General features: G+C 39.7%; 1 protein-coding gene and 1 long non-coding RNA gene across 3 annotated transcripts; both read left to right on the top strand.

Annotated features, from left to right (window-relative positions):
- prrc1 (proline-rich coiled-coil 1) lies at positions 1 to 22,552 on the top strand. Of its 2 annotated transcripts, XM_053645486.1 has the most exons (10): positions 1 to 76; positions 196 to 285; positions 6,162 to 6,274; positions 12,062 to 12,457; positions 13,903 to 14,048; positions 15,203 to 15,305; positions 15,449 to 15,612; positions 17,158 to 17,261; positions 18,051 to 18,153; positions 20,471 to 22,552. In XM_053645486.1, exons 3-10 carry the CDS (start codon positions 6,178 to 6,180, stop codon positions 20,678 to 20,680), a joined length of 1,323 nt encoding a protein of 440 aa, XP_053501461.1. In that variant the 5' UTR covers positions 1 to 76; positions 196 to 285; positions 6,162 to 6,177; the 3' UTR covers positions 20,681 to 22,552. The 2 variants fall into 2 exon arrangements, with proteins under 2 accessions (XP_053501461.1, XP_053501460.1); XM_053645485.1 differs by lacking the exon at positions 1 to 76 and having other exon boundaries at positions 167 to 285.
- On the top strand, positions 6,309 to 8,766 carry LOC128620463 (uncharacterized). Its single transcript, XR_008388148.1, has 2 exons — positions 6,309 to 6,544; positions 8,289 to 8,766. It is a non-coding gene; the product is annotated as an uncharacterized LOC128620463 (long non-coding RNA).
- Positions 22,553 to 23,832: the final 1,280 nt, after the last annotated feature.

Genomic DNA, 23,832 nt, shown 5'->3' with positions numbered 1-23,832 from the left:
CAGTCTGTTTCTCTCCTACTGAGAATCCGGACATACTACCCCTCTGGCGTACTGCTTTTCGCCTACTATATAGAAGGTAAGTATGCGGTTTCGGACGCAGCCACTCACATTACGCGCCTGCACTTGAGGCCCCGCCCATTTTCACTTCAGACGTGGCAATTGCCGACGTCATTCTAACGCGGCCATTTTCGACAGGGTTAATCGAGTTTGGCTCTCGTTCTGGAGTTGATTGGATGTAATTTCGCATTTACCCAGACGTACTGCCTAAGAAAACTATAGTGTCAGGTAAGAGTACGTCATTGTCGTTTAAAAAAAATTTATAGCATGTTTTGTTTGTACAGAGTGTAATCTTGTTAAGTAACGTAAACTCAGCTAACAGGCTAAGTGGCAGCTCTAGTCATCCTCTTAGTTAGTTAGTTAGTTAGTTAGTTAGTTAGTTAGTTAGCTAAACAGAATAACACCATGCATAACGATAAACTAATCCTGTTATTTGTCTCTGAAACAGAACAAAATGCTGTATTATTAAATTTTGCAGATGAAATATGGACTCCAGAGTCTAGTTAGCTGTGCGGCTGTGTTCCAAACGGCTCTCTAGTAGACATGTAGTTCACTATGTAGGATATAGAAAGCGTTACCTCAGGCTGTTCGAGGTGCCTCTATATAGTGATCAGGGACGTATTTGAGACTCAGACCGAGTCTTACAGTTTCCATAGAGTTTAACTAGAACATTTTATTCAGTAGTTCTCCGTAAATAAGTGCAGTAGCTGGGAGTTGAGATTGACTTTTAAAACGGTAAAAAGCTCAGTACGATGGGAATGCTTTTATTTGAGCTTTAGAGCTTATTTCGCTGTTTAATCCCATGTGAATCATTGAATACGTGGCAACACGAAGGCTAATTGCATCTTAAACAAACAGAAGCGCATGACTGACTCACTGACTTCTGGAAAAAAAAACAAAAAAAGAAATAATAAAGATAAATAAAAAAATTAGGGTAAATCTTGAAGCTAGTGCTGCTTCATCTGTTAGGGTCATGGCAGGGCAACAGTCTGCGCTTCCTGAGTATTAAACACTCAAAATAAAATATTTTCATGAGTGTGTAGGCCATATGCCACGGGCGTGTGTTTGCCTTTCTAGAGAATTACATCCTTACATCCTGTATTCTCTGTTCGACCTGAAGCAAGTCATGCTGCTGAACTGATACTCACTCACTACAAAGTCTCCACAAGAGGAGCATTATCTAAACCAGGGGCTTATAGAGCTGATACTTTCTACAGTGTTGTCCTTAGATTTTAAATATACTTGGGTGATGTTTAGAAGACCTGATGGTAGAGACTGAGGTGGTTGATGAATATGACATGTTATGAATAGCAAAGACTAACACTATTGTATTTCCTGTCATACTATGCATCTTATCACCTACATTGTCTCAATTACTCTGGGGTCTATTACCTATTTACTAACTCTCTCTCTCTCCCTCTCTACCTGTCTCTTATGGCACTTTTCCACCGCACGGTTCGACTCGACTCTGCTTGCTTTTTTGGGGGCTTTTCCACTGTGGATAATACTTAGTACCTGGTACTTTTTATTTTTATTTTTTAGTACCACCTCGTTTGAGGTTCCAAGCAAGCGGAGCCTATACTAAATGTGAGCCATGCACTGAGGGATTAAGGATTCTCCTTAACGAGTGGTTCTCTATTGTGCCTGAATAAATGTGTCATTTAATACATACTTTGTGTATGGTAATATTCTGTTAATCGAGAATGATGTATTATCACATTACGGATAAAATTACAACTAGGGATGGGCGATATCTTATCGTTTGCGATATACTGGTAGAAATTCTCCCCACAGTAAGAATTAGTCTTCACGTGATAATAACGATAAAGCCTAGTTGATGACGTGTTTGTGTGAGCAACGGTGTGCGACCCATTCGCAGTTCACGTGCAGAGCGAAAACAAGTACGGCGGAAGGCTGACGTGAAGCTGTGGAGGAGTTTATCGCTAAACGAGGAGCTACTGTACCGCTACAATCTGGAACTAGTTTGGTTACAGAAAATCATTCAAAAAAATTTAGATCAATGTTTGTGTTTCTGAGGCTCTCAAGATCACAGCTATCGCTTGTAGCTAAAACAGTGGTGAATGGTACTGTGTTTTATATTGTCACTGATATCGTATGTATCAGCCATTTGTTTGGATTTGTCACTTTACGACGTCATACCTAATTTGCATACAATTGCGACTTTAGATACAAATGGCACTTTGTTGCTTGCTGGTGTTTCTGCTGCTCCATGTTGTGCACGTATTTAGAAAATGAACCGTCGCTTGCTGGTATGAACCTGGGCTGGAATCTTGTACCGACAATACCAGTTCAATTCATATTTACATTATAATTATCGGAGATACTATTGACTTTTTTTTGTTGTTGTTTCAATTCCGTATTAAATAGCAGTATTTCAAGTCACTAAACATAGTGTTTCAAAAACTCCTAAAAATATGACTTCTCCAAGTTACTTAAGATTTGCACATTCTCTACAGGGAAGAGGTAGAGCAGGCAGAAATCATACAGGATATTATCCAGGTGAAAATCTAAATCTAAGTTTGTTGTCTTCACCATTCATGAACAGCTCAGATGTTAAAAGTGGGTTTCCATGGAAACATTTTGATTAAATTAGACTGCAAGAGTAACAGCAGTGCCTATATCTGTTTATTAAAAAAACGCTATTTGTTCATCTAAAATAAAACGTCATTAGAAGAGTAGCTGTTTATACATTAACAGAAAATAGAGAGTGTGCTGTGTGTGTGCCTGAGCCTCTCTTCACTAATCAGACAAGCGTAAATAAGTTTGAGATGGCTGAAAGAGTGGGCAGAGTGTCACCATGTATTACTGGCAGCATGTAATTGATAACGATTTGAATTACAATTATCACTTGGGTCACAGTTGCTACTTGAAAATGCATTGCATAATTAAATTAAAATGTTTTAATTTTTTTTTCTAAGTGGTTGAATGGGCAGCAGGATACATTATGCGCTCAATAAACATGGACTATTTGGCAACACATCAGTTTAGGAGATAAGTCCATGTTAATGCCTTTAAGCAGCATTACTCTATTTCAGCAGACTGTCTTCTTCATCGGTCATGCTCTATAGATGCTAACCTCCACTGACTGGAGATGCGCTGTGATTGTACACGAGCAAACTGCTCAGGAAGCACCGTCGATCGGATCCTTTACACTTTCAGGTTACTAGTTTGCAATGAGACTCGGTGGGTAATTAACACCCAAGAAGAAATACCAATGTTTACTAGCTTTACTGTCCCCGGCTGAAGCCACTAGTGCACTTTCGTTTTAAAATGAAAACAATCCTGGACCACACTAGCGTTTCCGCTGTGTTTCGGTAACGATCTCCGTCCACACTACACGACTGAAAACTCATGCCACATGACCATGCATGCACACTGGGCAAGGAAGTTGGGTGCTAGTCACTGGCAGGCACAACAATGTGCATGATGGTGAGGAAAAGCAAGGACGTCTCTTTTTTTTTTTTTTTTTTTTTTTTTCTTTTAAAAACATTGCATTTATTACTTTCTAGTCATTCTATTTTCCTTGTCAGGTTTTTTCTTTATAAATATGGATAATTCAAATAATACATTCAAATAATCCACTTTATTTGTAACATTAGTACACTGGCACATTGCAGTGAAACCATAAACGATATATCATGGTAAAAACAGATGCATAGGTCACATGAGCAGTCATACACTCGTTATGAAATAAAACAATAAGGGATATTGTTTCTTTTTCATGTAATCTGTTTTTTGCTGCTCTTAATGTGGGCTGCTCAAATGGCTTATGGGTCAAGAGACCTTGTCACCACGCGTCTCATTCGTTTCCCCTCGGTTCCATTGTCCGCTTTCCACTCTCTTTTGGTCTAACCCAAAACTGGCGTTCCATCTAGGGCTTTCGCCGCTTGAAATGAGTTTTGTTGCTGATTGCTCTAATCATAGCTTGTCTGTTGCGCATATAGGCAGCTGCAGTATTATAAAATACAGAATTTTACTGCACAGTGGCTGCTAAGAATGACAGCAAAGCTTGCAGTTCAGTCTCCATGTTGTTGTGTACACGATCAAGGTAGCGCAATGGTCATATGGTAGGGGCTTGACGAATCAGGGAAGGATGTGCAATGATCCAGAAGACCCAATCAGGGGGCGAATGTGGGCGGAACCACGCCTTTGTTTTAAAGTCTTCGTTTTGGTCCGTTTACACTGAAACGCAAGCCTGGAGTTTTCAAATTAAAACGGGGTCTTCTGCGTTTCCAAAAGTCTACATTTTTTGAGGGTCGAAAACGCCAGAGTAGTGTAGATGACCGTTGCAAAATTTATGCGTTTTTAAAACAGAAACGCACTAGTGTTAACAGGACCTGAAACAATTTGTTTGTGCAATGTCTCTTATTGATTTTCCCCCTCTCTTTTCTCAGCTTCAAAATGGCTTAGTTTTCTCCTATAGACAGCTCTCTGATCTTCATGTTGGCTTATCCTTTAACAAACAGTCTTTACAGGTAAAACTCGAACCTTAAACCAAGAGTAGATGTTCAGTGCTATTCATTGTATTTAAGGAATCAATCTAACAGGGCGCACCTTGGTAGCAAGAAACAACTGTTAGTCACACGTTGCAATGTTTTTGCTTGCCTAGAAATTGGTTGGTCTGATACGAAAGGTTGTCTTTGATACGACAACCTTCTGATACGAAATGTTGTCTTAAGACATCTAGATGCAAATACCAGGAAATAAAAGCTGAAATACGAAGCTCTCATCTCATATCCGTCTTTTGATCTGAAACCCAGATGACTTTGGTGTTTTGCACAAACAAATGAATTGGCCTTGCCGTTCCAATAGTTTCGGAGGGGACTGGAATACGTGTTAATATGTCGCTGTACCATGTTAACTAGCTCGGCTGTGCCCTTTTGCAGATGGCGTGCAGCTTTCCAGGATGAACAGCCTCTCAGCCTGTATTTATGTCACCGTTCTCCTTCTGTGGAGAAAAGTAATAGCAGCCTGCACGAGCAAAATCTGACATGCGTGCTCATAAATTGCGTGTATTTAAAACATCATAATGTTTGCTATTGTACTCGGTACCCAAATGCCTACAGCCAAGTTAGCTTCTCATACAGATATAGCGCTGTTAAAAAGGATGGGCTTCAATTATCTCATGTAGAAATATTCAGGTCAGTAACTCAAGTAATCAGTGTAGACCTGCGTACTTCAGTGTGCTTGTGGAGATGAGCACGTGCAAATAAAATAAATAAATATATATTTTTTAAAAAGCAGTGTGGTGCTTTACCAGAGTAAATACATACCTACATACACTCACCGGCCACGTAGGAACATCTGTACACCTGCACGTGCATGCAATTTTGCATTCAGCCAATCATGCGGCACCAATATAGTGCAGATAAGGCAAGAGCTTCAGTTCAAACACCGGGGAGGGGGTTGATCTCAATCTCAGTGGCCTGATTGTTGGTACCAGAAGGGCTGGATCGAGTATTTCAGAAACTACTGATCTGAGATTTTCATACACACTGTGTAAACTCCCGAGTTTACACATAATGGTGCGAAAAAACAAAAAACATCCAGTGAGCAGCAGTTCTGTGGGTGGAAACGCCTTATTGATGAGAGTTCAGAGGAAAATGGCCACATCGACACAAATAACCACTCTATACTCGCGATGGTCAGTGAGGGGATACTGTGTTTAGTTTAAAGGCTGTGTTGATCTTTTCACTGCATTACATTACATTATAGCATTTGGCAGACGCCCTTATCCAGAGCGACTTATGATTATCTCATTTATACAACTGAGGGTTAAGGGCCTTGCTCAAGGGCCCAACAGTGGCAGCTTGGCAGTCCTTCTGATCAGTCCAACATCTTAAGCACTGAGCTACCACTTCCCTCATTACTTAACAGGCTGTTTGAAATGACCCAGTATTGCTCTTGACAAAATAATTCTGTTTTGAAGAATTGATTCCTTGTTGTTGATGGGAGCAAATACTTGAGCTCTAGTCTGCTTGTATGATCCGTTGTGACAGTGCAGGTGTGCAACATGGTGAGTGAAGCCTATAAACAAATTTTATTTTATTTTAATTTTTTTCTTCCCCCTCCTCAAACGGCAGGCAAGATTAAGAAAGGATGATGGAAGAGAGTGGAATAGAGACCACGCCGCCCAGCACTCCTCCACCTCCCCTTAGTGCTGCTGTCGCCATCAGTCCACCTCCTCTCACAATAGGTAAGACCTGAGCAGAGCCTTTATCACATCAAATAAAATCATACTTTAAGCTGTCCTTTTTAATAGCCTCTGTCCTTTTTTTCTTTAGTCATAATGATGGGACATTCATATTTAATCAGGGATGTTTTGTGTTTATGCCGCAGCAGGAACGTCTGCTGGTTGTTCACTAATCACATATAAAGGCAGTAATTTTGATTGCTGAGGAAGGATGACCTTCAGGAAGTTATTTCTGATGCCGGTGATGTCGATTAGGGCCAGATTTAATAAGCTGTTTGTACTCATTTCCAGGCACAATTAAGACACATTCTGTATGAAAAAAAAAAAGATTTGCATGCTATGTACAAAAGTGGCTTACAAGCGTAAATCTAAAGTTTAATTTACATGCAAAATGCACTTCTCGTTAAGGAGGTGGAGGGGTGGAGAACTGAAAAGTGCAGCTGATTATATACTGTAATGTACCATGTAATACATTTTGCCTTCCCAAAATCAGGTGTAAATTAGCATTGTTGCTCAGAGCAGTGTATTGACAGGTATAATGATTGTTTTTTTTCTTTCATTTTTTCAAAAACTGTGCTACTTTTAATCTTCCCAGCACTTCTTTTTAGGGATGCACCGAAATGAAAATTCTTGGCCGAAGCCGAAACCGAATATAATGAAGAACTTGGCCGAATACCGAACACGTTTTTTCGCGTTTTTTCCATTTATTTTGCCATTTTTTTTCACCATTGCATAAGTTAAGTAGTCAAAATGTGCTTTTTACTATTTTATATTTTACTATTAAGAAAAAAATCAATTACAAAAACTACAATTTCAAAATATTTATTTAACACTGAACATTTTTTTTTTCATTCCAGCAGGCATAGGCTACCAACAAGGCACAATATAACTTTAAATAAATAAATGAGTAAAATAAAAATATTTTGATGTGGTCATCTTTGAGCCCCCCTTGAATAGCCTATTTTAGGCCTATAACTGACCGCTGAAAGAATGTAACACTCTGTAGCCTACAACAAAAAAGTGCATTGACAAGAGTGCAAAACATGGCTCTATTCGGTTCTGTACGGCTGATTATATTGGGGATATATACCACTCGTGTCCCTGTACACCTCGCGGAGTATTATAGTAGATATAGTATAGTTAGATACGTTGTTAATGTTATGTTCCCTTAAATAAATACGTTTTTACCTGCTTCCGTACTCTACTCCCTTACGTCTCGCGACGGGACAGAATACTCTAGAACAGAAACAAAACAAACGCACGTGTCCACAGTAAACAATGTCACGGTTGTCAACATCCGAAGAGCATGCACTCGTGCACGTAGTTCGTGCATGCGCGTACCCCCTCATCGCTCCGAGCGCGCTGCCAGAAGTGGAGGTCGTAAAATTCGCGCATCTCACTCTGGTTGCAAGGCTATTTGGCGTGTCCTCAAACACGTCATTGTTCGGTCAAATTTATTCGGCCTTTTCACTTATTCTTAATTATTACTTATTATTACTTAATTTCGGTTGTTGAACATTCGGTGCATCCCTACTTCTTTTATTAAGTCTCGGTTTTTTTGTTTGTTTGTTTTTTGAAACTTAAAGGATTCAGTGAAACCACTTTAGTACTGCTTGTCAATTGGTCTGCTTTGATTGTGCAGCTCTGACAAGCCTGGTCATAGCATAATTTCCTCATATATATGAAGATATGTGGTGTAGTACTAATCATATTAGGGGTGTAATGCTGCATCATGATACATAAATATGACTGTACATCAAATGAGCGTTCTATTATTAACATATCTAATGCAGTTGTACTGTTTTGAACACCAGAGGTCCCAATCTGTGTAACCCATTGAGCTAAAAGATATAGAGAGCATGTTGGTCACATGATCCCATTCTTTTGCGGAAAGCCCTGAATCATCTGCACTTGCAAAGTGACCAGTAGCACCATATCACAACCACGGCATGCATTTTAGGTTATGATATTAGGTTATACATATGCACAGTGAAATTCTTTTGTTTGCATACCCCAGCATGTCAGGTCAGAGCGCAGGGTCATGAGCAGCACCCCTGGAGCAGAGAGGACTTGTTGGGCTTTGCTCAAAGGCCCAACAGTGGCAGCTTGGCTGTGCTGGGGCTTGAACCCCTGACCTTCCGAATTATTAACCCAGAGCCTTAACCGCCAAGCCACCACTGCCCTGGTTACACAACCATATATAACCGTTAGGAAGAGCTCTTCACTGTGGCAAGCCTGCTACAGTACCCAAGGAAGTGGCTATGGAAGGCGGGCGTTTTAGTCGACTTTGGAGTTCTGTTTGCAAAATCGGTATAAATGTCACCGCAGGTGCTGCTGCGAAGCTCATTAGATTTCAGTAAATCGTTTTCCCCAGGTCAGAGACTTTTTGTTTGTTTGTTTGTTTATTTATTTATTTATGTATGTATATATTATCAGGATATGGTGAACCTGCTGTACATTTTGTTTATAATATTAAACAAAAATATTTGTATCAACTTTTGATTTATTTACGTTTATACAGACAAATACACATTGTTTATGACTCAGAAATAAAAAAAAAGTCTTTTCAATGCTAATTTTTCTTCACTAACATTTTGTTCAAAATGTTTGAGATTCGAATTTAATTGACTCGTGGAGTCACTATTATGAATCAAATTGAATTTTATATGAAGCTTATTCTGCATACAGCAGTCTTTTCATTAAAGCCAATTAGTAATGAAATGGCGTATTAGCTGTATTAATGTTTACCGGTTCTGACATGAGTCTTATTAAATAAAGAGCTTTATTTTGTAACACATTATCTCGTTTACTGAACTCTCAGTTCCTCATTAGTGCCGGGTTTTCCTTCATTTCACAGCAGCTTTTTTTTTTTTAAATGTAATTCCCTAATATTGCTTGCTCTTGCTTCTGATCTCTCAGGATATATATATTATAATGTTTTACGTTTATGTATTTCCCTTTGATACAGTCAGTCTGATGGGGAGTGTGCCGAAGGGCTGGACTGATTTCCACAACAGCCATTAGCATTCAAGACGAGTCTTGGGTGGCGAAATATATAGCCGAGAGCTTGTTTTCAGCCATGTAGGATTTCTCACTGCCAATTTCCCCATTATGACTAATGCTGTGTTTTCGTATTTTAGATGAAGGCCGCCATTTAACATGAGACAATGAAGTAAACTAAGCTTTCTGGACAACTTAAAATCCAGCCATACTTTCCATATTCTGGGTAGTTTGCGAGTTGAGTAACATGTAGGAAGCTACTACGCAGACAGCTACTACCACATTTAATGCTAGCTGCTACTATAGTGTGATGCACTATATGGCCAAATGTTTGTGGACACCTGACCATCACACCCAGTTGTGCTTTTTGAACATCTCATTCCAGATTTCATCTATCCTTTGCTGTTATAATAAACTCCGCTAAATAACCTCAATCTGGCAACCTCGCTGTGATGATGTAATGCTTCCAGTTTTGCGGCAGCAGATAGCGCATCTCTGTTTGTTTACAGACGTGGGACAAACGCCTTCTGGGGAGCAAGTTCGAGCTGTGCGTCCGGACTAAAAAAAGTCTTGGAAGTGTGCAGTCAGATATAAAAATGGCAGTGTCTGTGAAAATACATTTAATATGCAGTTTGGAAATCCTCCATGCCCTCCCGCCAACTTTAGTACCTAACCAGCTAGCAAATAGGCACGAATGGGATTTGCTGTGTTTATTTAACAAGCTTAGCTTAGTATACAGGGTCTGTGATTTAAAATGTTTTTGAGTTAACTATTAGATGCCTGGACTAAATTATTGCCTCACTTTGCTTCGGATCCAATCGTTAGCCACTATAAAAGTAAATGGTAATGTATTCCTGAGGAACGCTGTTATCTGTAAATGATTAGCGGATGTCTAGCTGCTGCAGGAGTCCAGCATATCACACTAATGTTGGCAGTAGAGCTGCAGTGTTTGTCTGGAGGCTCATACAGAAAATGAATCGGTTAACTAACTTTGAGGAGACCTTTATAGCTGCACAACCTCTCAGGAGTAATTGTAGCTTTGGGCAAAAATATTCTCAGCTGGTGTCACAGTCACAGCTTTGTGACTTACTCCCAAATTTCACTGCCATAATGCCCATTGATGGGCGTGCTAATCATTTCACCAGTCTTCAGCAGACTCTAACTATGACGAAATGCGCACCTAATGTCTTTTTCCAGTGGTGCTGTATTTGATTATTTGTTTTATTATTAGTAGTAGTAGTAATATTAATAGTAGCAGCAGCAGTAGTATCTTGCATAAAAAGACTTATCACAAAACTGGTTTATATCAACTGTTTATTCATTATGGTTTCAACTAGATGATTGATTTTTTTTTTTTTTATGTTTTATAATGTTTCAATATCAGCTGATTGGTAAATGCAGGGGGAAAGGGTATGAAATGAAAGAAAACGGGTCCATGCTGCTGCAAGGGGTTCAGTCTAATACCAGTCTGCTCCCCAACTCTGCACCTGCTCATTTATGGAATTCATTCCCTAATTCATTCATTTTGCACATAGGAAGCCTTCAAGTAAATATAAATTGAACACATTTGAACATGGACGTGCCCACAACTGACCGTGTATGGCATCTAGGCATCCTTTCAAAAGGTAGCTAAAAAGGATTCTTATATTCGGCTGTCCTGGTGAATATTTCTGTATTTGTGTCATTTTTAATAAATTTTATGTTCAGCATTTAACAACTGCATCTTGCACGTCAGCCGCATGTTCACAGAATTGAAACCCTTGGGATTAGTGTAATTTGCATGTCATTACAGCATTTGGCAGATGCCCTTATCCAGAGCGACTTAATATTATCTCATTTTTATACAACTGAGCAATTGAGCGTTAAGGGCTTTCTTCCAGGGCCCAACAGTAGCAGCTGGGCAGTGCTGGAATTTGAACTCGCAACCTTCCGATCAGAAGTCCTACATCTTAACCGCTGAGCTACCGCTTCCCTAATTTATTTTCTGATAGCACTTTAACTGCCAGCAGAATGCAGTCAAGCTATTGACATTGGGGGTGGGTGGGGGGAGTAACCAGCGACCGTGTGGAGTTCCTGTTTCTCATGTTTCTACTGCACATCTGTATAGTGGGCCAAGAGGAATAATGATATCCTATAATGCTTGTACAGTCCTACTCAATGATTATGATTGGGACAGTTGATTCCTGCTTTATCCCAAATTTCCTCCTGAACTATACCTGTGTCAAGAAGCACTAAGCTGAATGCAGGTGCAGGTATATTTACCCAACTTTGGCAAACATTTATTAGTAGTGGTTTAATCAGTGGGTGGGGCCAGTCTGCTGATAAAACATTCAGAGCTTAAGCTGCAATAGCTGTGACTAAATATATGCACAAATGTAAGCAAACAGTTGTTTTAATAGTGTTCACATTTGTGTACGAAAGTTGTAAAATATATGCACATGTACCACCTATGAAAGAGGAACCTGGTGTTTGTGTTTTGTTAGCTCTAGAATGGCAGCTAAACTAATGTCCTACATTACCATAGTATATTCTATAAGACAAATATATTTACATTTACGGCATATGGCAGACGCCCTTATCCAGAGCCACTTACATTTATCTTATTTATGCAACTAGCAGTTTCGGGCCTTGCTCAAGGGCCCAACAGTGGCAGCTTGGCAGTGCTGGGATTTGAACTCATGACCTTCCGATCAGTCCAACGTCTTAACCACTGAGCTATCACCGCAAATAGATGTTGTGTATTCTGTATCTTGTATTACTGCAATTTAGCATTATTTGTTTTCTTTTTAGGTCTTTCTAGTCCACTGAACCTTCCTAGCACCACAGGCATCTCCAGCTTTGCCCCTGAGGGTTTCTCCACACCAGGACCCCCTACAGCAGTGACGTCCACCCTGCCACCCATTCAGTCCTCCCCTCCTCCCCCGTTCCTGCTCAGCCCCATGAAGCCGCTGTCCACAGCCTCTCCGGTGCCTGCTCCTTCTCTGGGTGTTGGTGTGAATTTCAGCAGTCCATATACCTCCCCTAGTGCTCCGCCTCCTCCAGGCCCGGTGCTGTCTGCGCCGCCAATGGGGCCGCCCACCACCGGTTTCAGTGGCCATGTAACATATGACATCACCCGCGGACATGCCGGCCGTACGCCACAGACTCCGCTGATGCCCAGCTTCTCCAGTGCGCCACCCGTGCCAGGTAGGGATGTTACATTAGTGGAGTACTGAGTGATCTAGTGACCTTGCACACAGTCGGGCTTATGCAGTGCTTCATTACCACTGCTGTAATAGAATATGGTAGATTTATAATATTTCTGTCTACATGTACACGAGGGGCAGAGTTTCCACTAAGAAATTTTGGTGCTGGCCAACATGTCTATGGATGATAAAGTTTACTGGACAAACTGGAAAAAAAAATCCGGTCATCCCATTTTGGTGTATATTTTGCACTGTACAGTTTTGGACTATGCATAGTATATACAATTGTGGTGGTGGAGGCGTGGTCAAGAGTCAGCTGTTAGCCCGAGTTGTGTGTGTCTGTGTATCCAGTGCCCCCGTAACGAGCGAGCGCGAGAAAGAGAGAGATGACCAGTACAGAGACGTGTGTGTGCGCGCGTGCATGGTTGAATGAGTCCACTGAAAAGCAAAAGTAGAAATAGAGAGAATAGTTGTCCTCAGTTGTCCTCAGCCTCCCGCCTCCTCATTCCGACCCAAGCCAGATGTGTTGCAGCGATATAACAACAAAACGATCAAGTCAACTAAAAGATAAAAGTGTATTTGTTATTATTATTATTATTAATACTATTCAAAATGATGACAGTTGTGGTATTAGCATCTAATAAAGCAAACATTCAGAACATGAAACTGCACATATTTTGACGCATATTTTCATTTACAAAGAAATATTAAACCAACAAAAACATGTATAATTTCCCACACTAATTTGAGATGTGCATCAGCAGGGTGACCTTTTCCTCCTGAAGGCGGCTACACAAGGCTGCTTTAATGCGAGCAAATCAGAATCCCCATTACAGGAGAAACGTGAAAAAACTAATTTTGCACAGACACCTTATATAGGTGTGCAACTGCAAAATGTATTTTGTCTCACGTCTGCTTCGTGTTAATATTTTTACCAGACATTGTGTCTGACAACTTGTTTTATCGGACATTTTGTATTTTTATCGCTCAAAAGCCGGTATTTACCGGCTAACGTAAACTCTGACGCCGGGGTCTGAAAACCATGCAGAGATTTGTCATTTGTAATTAAATCGGAGGACGGTGGTGTGCTGCTGAAAACTGGGGCTCAGGAGCTGAATTAGAGGCTGTTAGCTCAGTTGATGAGAAACGAGGGGTTAAAGGAATGAACCTATGTATTTCAGCCTAGTGTAGCCATCGAGTCGCATTAATGAGCCACCGCCACACTTTCTAACATTCACACTTCATTTGTATGTTGGGTAAGGGGAGGAGGGAACTGTCAGATAAAATAATCATGGGGACAAAGCACAAGATTTGTGAAACATTTCATTTACCAAGGTCAGAAGTGATTTAAGAGCCATTTGCTTTTCTCTATACTGTTTGTATTAAAGTTTTGTAAATAATTGTTCTCTCTTTCTGTTTGTTACCAATGTTGTGACCGGTCTTTAGGTGTGGTTACAAACCCTATGATGCAACAGCCAGTGATGTCTGGTGGTTTAGAAGTTGTCTCTCCGATCACTTTCCCAGAGGATCATGATGATCCCAGAGTTGCACAAGACAGCACGTCTGGAGGTGGTTTATGGGGCTTCATCAAGGTAAGAGGCCACAAAAACAAACCCTGCTGTTAGTAAACCTGCTCATACAAAACCTGGACCATAATAACGGTATATTCGTGGGGAAAACATAAGAATCCTCTAATTCTACGTTTTTAGTTATCAATTGTTTGGTCCTCACCAACTTCTGTAAACAAATAACCTAACAAATAAAAAAACAGAACAGATTTCAATATGTAGTCTTTTTTTCCCGCAAAAAAGTAAACCAACATTGACTTCAGGGCCTTTCTCACACTGAGTGCAATTAAGCGACGCAAATGTGCAATGTGATGGCGCTCTTGAACCGAAACAGTAGATCCCTATGGAGCTGTTCACACTGGGTGCGATCAGTCAAAGCACGACAAAGCGAGATTTTTTTTTTCCGACCAGGGTGTCGACCCCCCGGGCAGCGCCACGTATCACGCAGGCGAGAATTAGCCAAAGGCAATCATTCATTTCGCGTTCAGTGTGAAAGCACCGTTCGTCTGCGGTTCGCTTCGCTTCATCACATAGCGTTCAGTGTGAAAGGGTCTTTTCACAAAATAGTGTGCAGTTATTTTTTCCTCACCTGGTTTCTGAATGTTGGTTCACTTTTTGGCAAAAAATTACCACATATTGAAATCTGTGGGGTTTTTTTGGGTGGGGGGGGTCACCTGAGGTTATTACATTCTTTTTCCCATGACTATATACTAAAATATTTGATATTGTACACTGAAGAGGTACTGTGCCACAAACTAGCAACAGTGCAAAAAATAGTGAATTACTGTTTTTTTAATCCTATCAACACTCCAATCCTTTATTTTCTAGTGTGCTTTGTAACTATTTTGTTTTTCATCTGGATTTGAGAGACCTTCAGCTGCTTGCTAGTTGTTGTTTTTTTGTTTTTGTTTATTTAGCTACAAGTTAGCTGAACAATCCACACGTGTGTGTGTGTGTGTGTGTGTGGCTATGAAGGGAAGGGGAAAAAAGCTTTTAAGAGACCTTAAAAGTCACTCATTTATATGTGTTAACACATTTCTTCCAGTGGCTCATTTATACTGGTATACTGTACATCAACACCTAGAGGCTCAGTCATTTTGCAGATGCAGTATAAAACGCGATTCTGTTTTTAGCTGCTAGATGGGAATTTTGCCATCTGATCTGTATGATTGTTTCAGGGTGTGGCTGGTAACCCCATGGTGAAGACAGTCCTGGACAGAACCAAGCACTCTGTAGAGTCTATGATCACCACGTTAGACCCTGGGATGGCTCCATACATTAGTAAGTACGACTCGTTTCTAAAAATCTCACTCAAATTTTTCCTCATGCTCTTGTAGAATAAAAGTCACACAGCGTATGATGAGCGAATCCACTTTTATATGCTTAGTAATGCAAAATGCGTTGATCTTTACTGCATGTGACAGAATCAGGAGGTGATCTGGACATTGTGGTGACGTCTGATAAGGAGGTGAAGGTAGGGGCAGTGCGTGATGCCTTCCAGGAAGTGTTTGGCATGGCCATGGTGACTGGAGAGGCAAGCCAATCCAATATTGCTCCTCAGCCAGTGGGTTATGCTGCCGGAGTCAAGGTGAGACGCTTCCATATTTGTAGCTGCTGTGGTCTAATCTTAAATGAGGCTGTACCTCCTTTCTGATCGGGCGTCATTTTCCTGAATTAGAAACATAAACATTCCCCAGCGTTTTGGTCCGTGACCTTTAACACAACGCAGTTTTTAACCTGCAAAACAAATGAATAAGCCTGTAAAAGATCAAGTACACGAAAATGGGGCCAAAAACATTTATTTTCTTTCTGTTTATTTCATTAGTAGCAAGCTGATATGCTTTCATATTGTACTAACCTTAATATTGTACGTATTTTCTATGCATTTAAATGTTCCTTAAACACAGCAATGGATACTACAGCAAAGAACTGTATTCCTTGGTTCCTTTTTTGCTTTTTGTACTTTACTCTGCAAGACATCATTTACTAACAATATACCGTTTTTATTTTAATCTATATTTTAATCCTGTAGTGGTATTTATATTGTATTAGCCAATAAACTTTACAAGGCAAAACAATACTCTATATATAAGACCAGTAACAGAAATTGACAAATCACTAGCCCAGATGCCTGGGATAAGCAGATTTCATGTCTAGGCCATTAGTGTTTTCTTTTATTTTTTGTTTGTTTTATTTATATTTAGCAGAGACGTAGGTTCATGACCTACAAAGTAGGGGAGAAAGCTCTACTCCTTTAGTTTACATAATTTTTTTTATTTTTAATTTTTTTAAATTTGTGGGCAGCTGTATCTCAGGTGGTAGAGCGGGTTGTCCACTAATCGTAGGGTTGGCGGTTCGATTCCCGGCCCACATGACTCCACATGCCGAAGTGTCCCTGGGCAAGACACTGAACCCCAAGTTGCTCCTGATGGCAAGCTAGTGCCTTCCATGGCAGCTCTGCTACCATTGGTGTGTGTGAATGGATGAATGAAATGAAAATGAAAATTCTGGGCCGAAACCAAACTTTCAGGACGCACTTGGCCGAAAACCCATTTTAAAATAGGTTTTTGTATAATTGTATTAATATTAGACTTTTTTTTTACTTTAATCAATTCTTCATCACCTGTACGCACCCGTTTCTCTGGCTCACTTTACCCTGTGCTGCGTGTCTATCCTTCACCAGATGCATTCACCACCTCCAGTTCTACCTGTATCATTTCTCGTGCACGCTACTTTTTCTCCACGTCAAAGTAATGTTCTTTTAAACTGCGGCTCTAGTAACGTTGCACTGCAGCAATAACCGTCAGCTAGATCGAGAGTGAAATCTGAGCACTGAGGGGCGGGGTGTGGCAGTATATTTTTCCACCTCATATTTTCTGCCTTTTTTCTCTTTTGGCCCAAAACCGAAAACGCCATTTTCGGTGCATCCCTGGTATGAATGCACTTCACTATCTAGCGCAATATATGTATTTTTTATTATTTTAGGCACCACTTTTGGATGCTAGTCAAGGGACTGGGCAAAGACCATGGAGCTTTTTTGCCCCCTTGGGTCTGTGGGATTTTATTGTGTGTGAAAAATGAATGGTTAAAAACAGTAACAGTCTCATAAATGCGTGTTACTCCATCTTTGCAGGGGGCTCAGGAGCGTATCGACAGTCTACGCCGTACCGCTGTAATCCACGAGAAACAGCCCGTGGTCTCTGTGGAGAACTTCATAGCAGAGCTCTTTCCAGACAAGTGAGCAGAAAGAACCCATCCTTTTCAAGTATTGCATGATCAGAGTCGATTTCTTTTTGTCTTTGCCCTCTACATCTGTCCTTTCGTCTCCCTGTAATTTTGTCCAGTTACCCTGTGCGAAACAGTCTCTCAAGGTGACAGTTTATAAGCCAAATAAGCTGTCATCCTTTCCAAAAGTGTATTTATCACTGATGCTGCTTCCAAAGACATTTATCGAAGGTGTCAAGTCTGTAATTATTTAAAAAATAGCGCCTCGGTTTAAACGACACCCTTTGTATCGGATCCAAGAATGTGACTGTGTGTTCAGCTGGTGAGAGCGGCGGAAAGTTGTATTGAGATTGCCTGCTGTCGTTCTGATGTGTATGGAGAATACTAATGTCCAGAGCAAGTCTACGGGTGGCATTAAAAAGAGATGAAGTAAGCAAGGCCAGGACGAGACACCCTGATCTGGCCTCTCTTTATCATTATACAGCAGAAGCTGGCTACGCAGATTGAACATGTGCCCGTTATGGCAAGGCTGATTTGTTTAAATCGGAGAACGCCTGGGAGACTTAACGTTTCTTGATGTCCAGGTATTGTTGCTGTGTAATGGTGAATATCGTGTTCAGTGGCTTCTCCCAGAGACTAGTGTTAATTAAAGGCAGACACCAAACCACCACCACTTTTGTCCTTCTGTGAACTATGATTATTGTTCCAGATGATTCATCGCCTTTGTCCTTTGGCATAACTTTACTATCTGTCATTGTTATTGGTGCCCCATTTTGATAAAGTTGTTCTTCTCTTCTCTAGGTGGTTTGACATTGGCTGTCTGATTCTGGATGACCCTGGCAACGGCATCCACATCGAAACTTTCACACAGACTACTCCTGTAGCTCTGGAACACGTACAACAGGTATGAGGCATTACTTATGCAGCCAGCATAATTTGGCTACAGCACACGCTTCATCAAAGCTCTCTGATGCACTATAAACATGTAGATGTAAATATGGCAAGCTAGCGATGTTGCTCCCAGCTGTGTTCCTGACAGCCTCAGCCAAGCCTTAGTAATTGGAATTGTATCATTCATTTGAAGTGCGATGTAACTTTGTCATGCATACTGCTAGAAACCCCACCTGTCAAACTGTCCACTGATGCAGCAATTAAAAAAACGCTCCATCATGTCAAGCTTTCATATCCCCGTCAGAGGAGTTCTAGTGAATCTTAATCGACTAAACCGGGCATAACACAAGCTATATAGTGTATATATACAGGTGTTCCTAATAAAGTGCATGGGGGAGTGTGTGTGTATATAGGTATATACTAAAATATATACTTCCCAAAGCTTTCTTCCTGCAAATATGTTAGTTGAGATGACAGTTTAACAATATGGTGATTAAAAACAGTCAGTCGCCTAAAGATGTTTAAAATTTTGCTGATGTGAAAGTGTGATTTCCTTAAACAGTCAAAGCCATGTTTTGGCTTTGATAAAGATATTGGCTAGATACTGGCCCGAGCAAAAAGCACATAATCCTAATCAATTCAGTTTGTAATCAGATAATGGCTGTCAAAATGTCTGTGATGCTCCTGCAACACAGCTGGAATTGAATCTTATGTGCAGTTTTTCCCTTTTCATATTTGGCGGTAATCAGACGTGTACTAGAAAACTGTGTTTGAGTTACATGCGACAGAGACATTATACATTGCTTTATTCCATGGTCTGTCTGAATACTCAATTCTGATTGGCTGGAAGGTGTGCTTTCTAACTGTGTGATGCACAGGTATTTACAATCAGTTTAGTCACTATTCTAAATGAATGTGCTGCCAATAAACAGCTGTAACCATAGTAACATAGAGTTACAGTAGTTAAACTCATAACTTCATTATTAGTAAACATGCAGCACAGACGCAGGTAATTCATACGCACAATCGCGCGCGCTCTCTCTCGCTCTCTCGCTCTCTAAAATAACTATTTATTATAATTCATTCAATAAATTCTAGGCAGAATTCTAGATATTCTAACGATGATATAAAATAACCAATGAAAACTGAACTGCTATTTTTATCCTTTCAGTCAAATATTGCACTGTAAACATCAACGACAGCTTTACCTTGTCAGTGCTGGCATGTGACTACGGTATAAACAGGATAATGCACAGGATAATGCTAGTTGTGCATTACATGATTTTAATGCACTCCGCTTTGCACCGTGCGGTTCTTTTGCCTCCACGTCGTGCATTAAAATCGTGCAAAGCACACCTAGGCATGGATTATCCCTTATGTATTATTCTTAAGGATGTTCTTACAGATATTCTCCTGGCTTGTCAGAGAAGGTCTGAAGCTTCAGGACTATTTAACATTAACAGGATAAAAATTAATGAACTGTAGAGGAATAACAGAATATTGAAAATGACCTAGCAACATACACATGTCTAATTAATATATTAATAAATTCTATATTTATATTAAAATATATATATATATATATATATATATATATATATATATATATATATATATATATATATATATATATATATATATATATATAAAATACACACGCCCACACATACACACGTACTCTACCGGTCAAAAGTAGCTTCTTCAAAGTAGACACCCTTTCCCGAAATGTATTCTTGACATTTTCTCAATCAGTTTCTTGAGTAATCCCCTGAGATGCTTTTTAAACAGTATTAAAGGAGTTCCCACCTACACTAGACACTTATTGGCTGCTTTTCAGAATATTTCGCTTCAAGTCATCCATTTTTAAAAAAATATATATTTTTTTGTAAATAAAATGTTCGTTTTCTAATGAAAGATTATATTTTTGTCTACAACATCAATTGCAAACATTTAATCATTCATCTTCAGATCAAAAGGTTTTTAAGATCATGAGAAGCATTTCAGTCAACTGAATCCAAACTTTTAACTGGTAGTGTGTATATATAATTTATAATAGAGTTTCACTTGTCTAAACAGATTGAGTCTAAAAAACTATAAAGTTGAACATGTTTAACACTGATACTGTATTTGGTGCTTGTTAGAAGTTCTCCTGTCTTATTACTGCAGTGCAGTAGAGTGCATTCACTATCACTATGAATAAATAATGTTTAACCAAGTATAAAAGATGTTAAATATCTGACCTTTTGTTCTGCCGTTCTGTGCCCCTTTTCTAGTGAGTAGCTCTATGGTGTTCAAGTGCTCTGATCAGTCTGTTCACTGTTCTCCTGCAGGCTCATTCTCTCACCCCTCCAGATTACAGTCTGCGTTGGTCCGGCCTGCTCGTGACCGTAGGCGAGGTGCTAGAGAGGAACATACCCAATGTTAGCCGCACAGACTGGCACCAGGCCTTCACCGGCATGTCCCGCAGGCAGATGATCTACAGCGCTGCCAAAGCTCTGGCTGGCACATACAAACTGCAGCTGCCCCCCAGAATGGTATAAGATCATCTAAACACCCACTCTGCTCTCAGAACAACACGGACACTGCCTGTCAGCAAATGGCACTTTTTTGAGTGTCTCAAGTAAAAAAAAAAATAGTGTCATTGCTGCATCCAGTGTCTCGGGTTAAAAATTAATCAAAGTTGCTCAAGATCTCTGAGCAGGGTTGGGTCCACCTTTTATGCACATGTATAAAAGCAAGTTACCAACATTACAATGGTGGAATAAGGCTTCTAAATGTGCTAAATTTTATTAGCCCCTGACATGTATCGTATGCAGTTGGAGGTTTTCCCTGAGTTTACTGATATTTTGGAGAAGAAGCATGGTGAGACCAAGCTCAGATCAACGGTGGGGAATATGGCCTTAAATAACATCCTGATGTGAAATTAGATTGCAAATACCAGATACTGGTACTGGTTTCTCTGTACCTGAGAAAGTATGCCGTGTGTCGTGACAGAAATAACAACAGTATTGTTAATTATTGCTTTTGAAATATTCAGGAACCGTACAAACTGCCAATGGAACAAGGACTGCGGGATTTGATCCTGAACCGGTTTCTACAGTAGACTGTAGCTTTTGTTAATACAAATAATCCATCTGTTCTATTTGTTAGTAGATTATTCAACTACTAATCATTTCATGTATCATTTTATTTTCAAATAACAATGGCCTGAAAAAGCATAAAATATCATTTGAAAACAAAAACACAGGGCTTGGACTATGTTAAGCTCTGAATCTGATTTCTAATAGTTTTTATACTTTTATTCCCATGCTAATTCAGTCCTACGTACATGCACTCATTTGCATTTTGTCAGTAGTTATTTTATCAGCTTTCACCATGAGTAGAGTACTGGCTACTCTTATGAAATATCAATGATCTTTAAAATGTGTAGAAGTTTGTACCGAGTCTTTGTCATACAGTCCATCCATTTTGAATTAATTGATTGAACTCAGGATTGTATTATATTAAAGTAAATATTTGTTTTCTGTTACCAAAGGCCATGTAAACTGTTTCAGTGCAAGTGCTTTTTAAAGAAAAATACATTTCACTTTTCTTAAAGACTCTGAACCTTTGCCTGGTTTGCTGCTTAGAGATTTGTTTATGAAATTTTTGTAAAAGCCTAAATAGTTCGACTTTATTCTTTAGTCTGAAGGGTCGATAATCTATTGTTTGTGCAAATCATGTGCTCTAAATGCTTACCTTTTTAAAGTAGATCTCGTATTTGCCTCTACAAATACGAACTAAAACAAGACTTTAATGAAAATGGATGATCACTTTGCTCTGTCATGATGCCATATTCGGTATAGTTGACAATAATGACATTCATGTTTTATAGAACAAAAACAAACAAAAAAAAAAACCCTGGGGGTTATTTTTGCATGTTGTGGTGTTTCATTTCTAGTCCCTATTAGCTGAAGTAACAGAACCAAAATAGTTTTTAAATCATCTTATCCATGGAACTTGTAAAATTTTGTGAAGGTTGTCAGTGTTCATTTTTCAGATTTCAGTTTCCGTTGAAGATAGCCTAAAGCCACTAAGAGTGATGCAGAATCCTGGGGAAATCTAAACGACTCTGTGTATGACCTCTGAGAACTTTGTCATGTAAAAGATCCTTTTTTGTGTGTTAAGATGTAGTTGTGTACTGTTCACTATTGAGGCCAAAATCACTGTAAGGCGTTGAGTATATGTTGTGTGATGTGAGAAAATGAAGAGATCTGAGCATGAAGAGGAAGAACAGATACTGCCTTTAACATAATGTCTTTTTTTTCCTTTTCTTCTAAAACACCTTTGGATGAATATCTTTTGGACCTCCATTAATTGTACTTCCTAAAGGTGCCTTTTGTCTGCAAAAGAGTAAAGATGTTTTCAGTAAACATGCCTCATGTGGTTATTTTATTGGCTTTTGTATCAGTAAAGGTTACTTGGACCAAATGAGTGCAAAAGTGGTCATAACACAGTATGTAGGGTGAAATGTTGGTGCTGAGCTGAACAAATATGGTTTTCAGAGGCCAAATTAGGCTAAATACTCTGTAGAGAGAAGCTCTGATGCATGTCAGATTTCTGGGCATTGACTGTGCCGTTCTAACACGTTCAAATTCATGGTTTTGAACCATTCCAGTGTGGCTTTGCTGTATACTTGGGGTTGTTGTCCTGTTGGAAGCTGAACCTCTGCCTTAGTCTCAAGTATCTTGCAGACTGTAACTGGTTTCCTTCTCAGATTGCCCTGTATTTGGCTCCATACATCTCTGACCAGATTCCCAGCATCCCCACAACATGATGCCTCCGCCACCACCACCATGTTCACTGTGGGCCTTCACTGGTGTTTTCATGGTTTTGTACCAATGTCAAAAAACTTTTTTTTTTGGTCTTATCAGCTCAGAGAATCTTTTTCTTCATTTGCTAAGTATCCACCATGCCTTTTGGCAAACTCCAAACAGGATTTCATGTGTTTTCTTTTAACCACTCTTCCATAAAGCTTATCTTTGTGGCGTGTCCAGGCTATGGTTTCCTTCCGAACATCTTGTAAATATTATGGGTTAATTTGTGGAGATTAATGATGACCTATAACCCAAGTTATTTCAACTTCAGTTCCGTGTTGGAACGCTACAAAATATGGGAATGTTCAAGGGGGTGAATACTTGTACAACGCTCTGTATGCAGACCTACCAAACCACATGACATTTACATTTCCATGCCCTTTTTAAATCGATTCTACATTTAAAGACCTATCTCAGGTGAACTGTGAAAGCCAAGAAGAACCAGGCCTGATGATTGGTTTCAGGTTGAAAAATATTCTGTTCTTACATGCCTGCTTCTGGCAGGAACTAAGAGACCTTTCAGTGCTTTGGTTTTTTTTTCTTTTCTAAAAGTTCTTAAATTCACTTATTTTCAGCGTTGTAATTCCTCTTTGGGACGTTAATGTGGTTGTCTCGCTTCACAAGGAATCTTTCAGATGTGCTACAGGCTGTGACTAAAATGGTCTGTAGTGCAATAAAAATCTAAATTGGCAAGCCATTTTTATAAGTTGTAGAAATACAATAGTCTCACTATATGAACGGTGAATTGCTCTGATGATCTGTTTCAGCAAAACTAATTCACTTGGAGTCATTATGTGAGTGACATTTCTAATCATAGTCCTTGCTACTCTTAAAGC

This window comes from Ictalurus furcatus, chromosome 16 (genome assembly GCF_023375685.1).
Source record: "Ictalurus furcatus strain D&B chromosome 16, Billie_1.0, whole genome shotgun sequence".
Lineage (NCBI taxonomy): Eukaryota > Metazoa > Chordata > Actinopteri > Siluriformes > Ictaluridae > Ictalurus > Ictalurus furcatus.
The sequence above is the reverse complement of the archived record's forward strand: the minus strand, read 5'-3'. Positions and strand labels throughout refer to the sequence as shown.

Bases quoted from the DNA above. Each gene is read 5' to 3' on its own strand.
- prrc1 (XM_053645486.1), top strand. From the start codon at position 6,178: ATGATGGAAGAGAGTGGAATAGAGACCACGCCGCCCAGCACTCCTCCA. The intron at 15,613-17,157 runs GTGAGACGCTTC...CCATCTTTGCAG, and splicing joins GTTATGCTGCCGGAGTCAAG to GGGGCTCAGGAGCGTATCGA. The intron at 17,262-18,050 runs GTGAGCAGAAAG...TCTCTTCTCTAG, and splicing joins GCAGAGCTCTTTCCAGACAA to GTGGTTTGACATTGGCTGTC.